This window comes from Limulus polyphemus, unplaced genomic scaffold (genome assembly GCF_000517525.1).
Source record: "Limulus polyphemus unplaced genomic scaffold, Limulus_polyphemus-2.1.2 Scaffold1332, whole genome shotgun sequence".
NCBI lineage: Eukaryota > Metazoa > Arthropoda > Merostomata > Xiphosura > Limulidae > Limulus > Limulus polyphemus.
The window spans coordinates 63,943-70,283 of record NW_013666942.1 but is presented as its reverse complement, the minus strand read 5'-3'; the positions used below and the strand labels follow the sequence as shown (position 1 = coordinate 70,283).

General features: G+C 30.6%; 1 protein-coding gene across 1 annotated transcript in view; it reads left to right on the top strand.

The window, feature by feature from the left end:
- LOC106463130 (rho GTPase-activating protein 17-like) overlaps positions 1-6,341 on the top strand; it is a 48,009-nt gene that overhangs the window by 22,550 nt on the left and 19,118 nt on the right. The window contains exons 4-7 of the mRNA XM_013923107.2: positions 786-897; positions 2,582-2,658; positions 3,662-3,785; positions 5,037-5,216. Coding sequence (XP_013778561.1) covers positions 786-897; positions 2,582-2,658; positions 3,662-3,785; positions 5,037-5,216 — 493 coding nt within the window. The remainder of the gene's footprint in view (positions 1-785; positions 898-2,581; positions 2,659-3,661; positions 3,786-5,036; positions 5,217-6,341) is intronic.

Sequence of the window (6,341 nt, the reverse complement as noted above, 5' to 3'; positions counted from 1 at the left end):
ACTATCAGTAATATTTCTTTACATGATGTAACTTTGATGCTGTAGTTAGTTTGAACACTGCCTGATTCATCAAAGATCCACAATGTTGGCAAAAATGTTTTATAACGTATTAACAAAATTAACATGTATTTAATTCAAAACGTACACTTTCTAGCTTAAATCCATGAAAAATGTCGTATTTATAGTTAAAACACTTTTTTTCCCATTTGCTTGAGTTGCTGCCAGTAAAGTTTTTTTTTACTTTTATTCACAGTTTATGGTTGGTATTTCAACTGAAGCTGGCCATGCATAGCTATGTGGTGTTAGAATAAGTAGAAACGTTAATATCAAGGTAACCCTGGCATACTTCCGTAAAGTAAGAAAAAAAAACCAACTATTTGGTAGATGATGTCATTCTTTGAAACCTTGAAATTGATATATGTTCAGAGTATAAAGAAATGAAGGAAGGCCATCTATTGTATTATTAGTGTTCTTTTTATAACTCTGTTAGATTCCTGTGTACAAGTACGTTGGAAAGCATTTAAGTAGAGATCTAATTGAAGATGATTTTATATTGTCAAAAGCTTACCGTTGATTCTTAAGTTTAGCTACCTGTAAGTCATTCTGTTTATGTTGTTCTTTGATCCATTTCTATAACTTGTTTGATATTTGTTTTACATTTTCAAAGATTTTGTATGTTCTGGAATTTTTTAGAATTCTTTGTTACTGCTCTAAAATATTAATTTTGTGTTCACAATTTTTTTTCTTTATTAAAAATGCTCATTTGAATATACATTATATTGAAGCATTATCTTTGGGAAAAGTGCTTCACTCCAAGAAAAATTAGGAAAAGAAATACTGCAGTATGAAATGAGTGTTGAAGAACACCTTTTAACACCCATTGGAGAGTTTCTCGAGGTAAGGGAATTTATAATTAAGCTTTGAACTAAGTGAGGTTGGGTGTAAATAAACACTTTTTAACACCCACCAGAGAAATAATCATTGTAAGAAAAAGTTTGAATAAGCATTAAGTTTGTGAGGTGAGATCTTTTGTCTTTGAGGGGTGCTTTTAATGATCCCACTTTCTCAAAATGTGTTAATAAAAACTGATCTTTTTTTTACCTTTTGAATTATTCAAAGCCATATAGGTTGATCATTTAGAGTATGTGTTTTGGAGTTCTACTTCCTTGTGAATCACTTTGCATGCCTTCATATTTTAAGGTGTTGTTTGTTATCAGGTACAAAGCTACCCAAAGGGCTATCTATGCTCTGCTCGCAATGGGTATCGAAATTCCGGTTTCTAGTGGTATAAGTCCGCAGACATTCTGCTGTGCCACTGGGGTCTATATTTTAAGTATAATAATCAAAACATAATTGTAGTTGTTTTGAAGGAAACAAAACTAAGTCCCAGTTTAATGCAGTACTGCATAATCTTAATATGTGGATGAAATCTTGGTCGTTTTTTGTAAATTATCTTCATAAACAAAGCTAATGCCTGATTATAAGTAGGACTAGTATTAATTTGATTCATTACTCAAATTTTTAAACTTACAGAAACTCATTTGTTTAGTATTTTATTATGAATTTTTCTGTATTAATGATAATTTTAATGTTTGTAAAACATCCAGAACTGGATCTTCTAATTTGGGTAGTAAAATACTTTCAGAAAGTTAATTTTAAAGTTTTAAGTGAAAAAGAATAAGAAACACACTGATGATTTAAAGAATGAGATGTGATTTTTGGTACAATTCTGTGGAAGTTTGGTTGCATGTGATGTTTTTTATTTTGTCATTCTTTGGTAGGCTTCATAGTACTGTAAGTTTGAAAATCAATCAGATATAAGGTAGGTTGAGAATATGTGTTATAGGCAGTAGAGGTGTAGTGCTGCTGGAATGAACTGGAGCAGCACTCCAACACCTGAATTGGAGCTGAGTCCTGATACTTCAGAAACTAAAAATATTATGTAAAAAAAAATATTCAATTTACACCTGAAAGTGTCTTTCATAACTAAAAATTCAACTAAAGGTCGTTTTTTTTTCGTTATTCATGTTGGTGATAGTAGGTATGCAAGATTATTATAAAAAATCAAAGTTGTTAATATTATATCACAGTTAGAAAGATTGTAAATTAATAAGATATGCAATTTAAAACCTTGTTTTAATGTAAATGATTTTTATTTGGTGCACAGTTGTTTTGTTTGCCTTGCTGTTTAATTTAAAGGAAGTTCATTTGCATGCCTTCTCACTACTATATGCATATTCTGTTTGGCTTTAACGTAAGTAGCCTCAAATAATTAGTTTTCTTTATTTAAAATGGACTCAAAAAAATTGAAATTAGCTTTCGAGATCTTTACCCTTATAGTGACATCATACGTCTGACAAATTTTGGCAGGGCTCTGTCACTACAACATTTAACACCACATCACTGATAGGTAGTACAGTATAAACTATATTTACAGCTGTCCTATGCTCTCTGCATCCATAATGTATGAAAGAGTGTTATGCTGAAGTATATCCATAATTTTGCTGTAACATTTAATTTAATATACAAATATCCATAATCATTATAGAGTTCCAGATATAATTCTTTATCTTATTTCCAGAATGATATTCCTAACATCAGCAAGTTGAGAAAACATTTGAACAAATTAACATTAGACATGGATTCAGCACGGTCTAGGTAAGTTAAACTTTAATAAAACCTTGAGAATTATATACCTTAATGTTGTTTCTTGAAGGATAATTGTAAAATACTAAAAAAAACAAATACTATCTTTTTTTTTTCCATGAAATATAGTTTTGCATTCTTTTGTTATTCAGATATGTTTTTTAATAAATTAAATGATTACTTTTTTTTTTCCATAATAAGAAAAGGCCTTGGCAGCTTCAACAGCTTTTTATAAAATCTGTGTTGCTCATTTTTGCAGGTGTGTGTGTGTTTTATATGTTAGCAGTGTGTGTGTGTATTATTAAAATATGTTAGATTTTGTCCACTATTACTTCTTCAGAGCTAATAGATGAAGCAAAACATTTTAATCGAGCAGTGGAAAATAATCTTTTTTTTTCATCAGTGAATGAAATGTATAACAGCTTATATTTCCAAAAAACAAGTATTTGTTTCAAAGAATAAAGTAAGAATTTTTTATAAATCATGCAAGTTGAAGCTCGGAATAAAGACTTAGTACGTCTTTATGATGTTGGGAGAACACTTAGGTTAAAAAGAACGATTTACAAACCCTATGACCTGAACTCTTGAAAGATTGACTTTTCTTCATCAGGGGCAGACTGGAAATTATAGTATATCAGTTAATAACACCAAATTTTGTTTGCATGCAGTTAAACAGAAACAAGTTTAAGTACATAAAATTTAAAAACATATTTAAAGCTTTCTGATGGTCCTATTTCAGTGGTGTGGAAAACATGATGCTTATAGCGTTATGCACAAAGTGACTTTAAAAAACACTGATACGGGAGAAACAAAAGGTATCAGTGGCACTTGGTGTTTCTGCTTTTACTAATCATTCCAAGTTTATAAATTTACATTTATTATATAGCAGTTCTACTTTCATGTTACTTTAATCACACGGTTGTGTTGCATGTATATGTGTAACCTGTACGTCAGAAAATGTGTTTGCATGGTTATAGATTTTCTGGTTGTACAATGTAACTTTCAAACTTGATAGGTATCAGACGGCCATTCGACACAGCAACCAACAAACAGGAGGGGGATTAAACAATGCAGCAGCCAAAGCAGATGTTGTGAAGGAAGAATTAGAAGATGCTTCACTGAAAGTAGAGCAGTGTAAGGTGGGTTTTGATGAAATTAGTCTTATTATAGACTAAGTACGTTTATGAATTTAAACTATTTAAAATCCCAAGAACTAGTTGTCCATATATAGAAGTTAAATTAAGTACTTTGTAGTTAACATGGTAAATCTACAGTAATTGGTAAATATTTGTTTTTATCTTGAAATTTGACCACAGGCTGATTTGTAGTACTGTTCTAGAAGGTTCATATTTAAACTAACACTGGATTATTTTCCGATATATTTTATTATACTTCGGCTAGGATTCCATTTTTTTTTCCAGACCTGGTCTAGTGGCTACCATAAGTGTATTGAGTTGGATTCTGGAGAGGTCTTGGATGAGATATAGTGCTATCAAACATGCTTCACACTTTCAGCTTTGGGTGCATTATAAGAATGATAGTCAGTCACACCATTTGTTTAGAGCAGCCACTTCAGGTGGCTGGTGCTGCTGACTGGTCATTTTCCCTCTGTCTGTCTGTTGGAAATTAGGGATAGCTGTGCTTGACCTATAAGGATCTCTGATCTGACCATTTAGCCCACCATGTTGTTCAGGCAAAAAACTTTTGTTTCAGTTCTTTTGGTTAGGGAGAGGTAGAAATATGTTCTTTCAACTCATTTCTAGCCTTTTAAGTATCACATAAATGAGATGATGAAGTTGAAACTGCATTTCTTTGTGAACTTTTAACTTAAAAAAAGCTTAATTTTTTTTTTAATCTGATCCTTCTGTTTTTAAAAGTGGTGTTTGTTACCATAAAATCATGGAGACAAAAATCACATCTAAAAGAAATGCTTGTTCACATGCAGCTTATTTTACCAGCATTATTAGACGAGAATTATCAAATGTTTTATTGTTTCTTATTAATCTACAATATGGATCGTAATGTCAAATACAGCATCTGTTCATAACAGTGGGTCCTGGCCTGGCGATTATGATTGTAGACTTTCAATCTGTGGGTCATGGGATTGAAACCTAGCAATGAACATGCCTGCTCTTATGGCCATGGGAGCATTGTTATGTGATGGTCAGTCTCATCCTTTATTGGTAAAAGAGTAGCTCAAGAGTCTGCTGTGGATGCTGACAGCCAGCTGCTTTCCCTGTACTTAACAGCTTAAACTTTTCTTTAGACTTGAGCCATGTAAAATGAAGTAGAGGCACTATTTATTTTTGTAAACTGTATAGTTGTGTTTTATGATGTATTTAGATGTAATAGTATTGTTAATAAGAATATGTATTGTCATTGCTACTTAGGATAACTTAGCAGCAGAGATGTATGCACTTCTTAGAAAAGAACCTGAATTTGCCAAACTGTTTGTAGACTGGTACAAGTTTCAAGCAAATTATCATCACAAAATGTTGAATATTTTAGAAGAGTGTATCCCTTCATTGGACAGCGTTATTAGTGAGTATCCGTTTACTTTCATTAAACACGTATAAAATATGGAAGACGGACCAATAAAGGTTAAATTTAACACAATATGACAATTAGTACACCAAGTGGCTTATTCCTTTTAAAAATTCAGGTTAGCTGTAGCAGTTGACATTGGTGGATTTTGTTGGTCCACGAGATGAAACTGTTTAAAAACTATTAATAGTGATGAAAAAGAAAATAAGATAGAGATTAATATAAAACACTAAGTGAGGCTATATCAAAAATTATTATTTTATATTTGTGTTGATGTATTTAGGAGTTTGATATGATAAACGGAAGGTAACATTTCGTGAGAATTGTATTCAGTGAATCTCAATATAAAAGATAGAAAAATATAAATTGAAATATTTGAAAGTATATAAATATGAAACTATAAAGAAAAAGATGTATTTATATTTTTAATATGAGGCTGACTTGGTAAAGGATTTAAAAAATTTGCAGATAATTCTTTAATAGAATTACTATGTTAAAAAAGCTTGCCAAATTTCATGAAGTTAAGTTATATGTAGTACATTCAGAGTTATGATATGTATAGTTCCACAGTTCTAAGTTTGATCAAGTTTTTGTTCTTTTAGGTTTAGGTTTTTCTTAAGAACTTGAATTTTACCAATATCTTATTAAGAAAAAAAGGAGATTTAAATTTACGTATTATTATTATTTCAAGAACATTTAAAATAGTTTGTATCTTATTACTTAAGACTAATTATATGAACAGCAAAGTGTCACAAAAGACCAATAAAGTGAAACAGATTGGTATTGTAAAATTTAACTGCTTTAAATTTTATCAAACTAGAATGAAAATATGCTGTAGTTGGTTGGAACAAATTTGTTGGAATGAGTGTGAGATTATGAACAGTTGGAGTATGTCTGTAGTTATTAGGTACGTTATTGTAGCTTTTTGATATTTATAAAAAAAAAAGTCATAATTAGCATTAGGATATACAATTAGTGCTACAATTTGTACAGTATTTGCAATGCACAAACCGAATAAAACTTTTTATACATAATACAACATTTGTACTGTACAGATAAGATAAAACTATACATAATGCAACATTTCTACTGTACAGATAAGATAAAACTATACATAATGCAACATTTCTACTGTACAGATAAGATAAAAC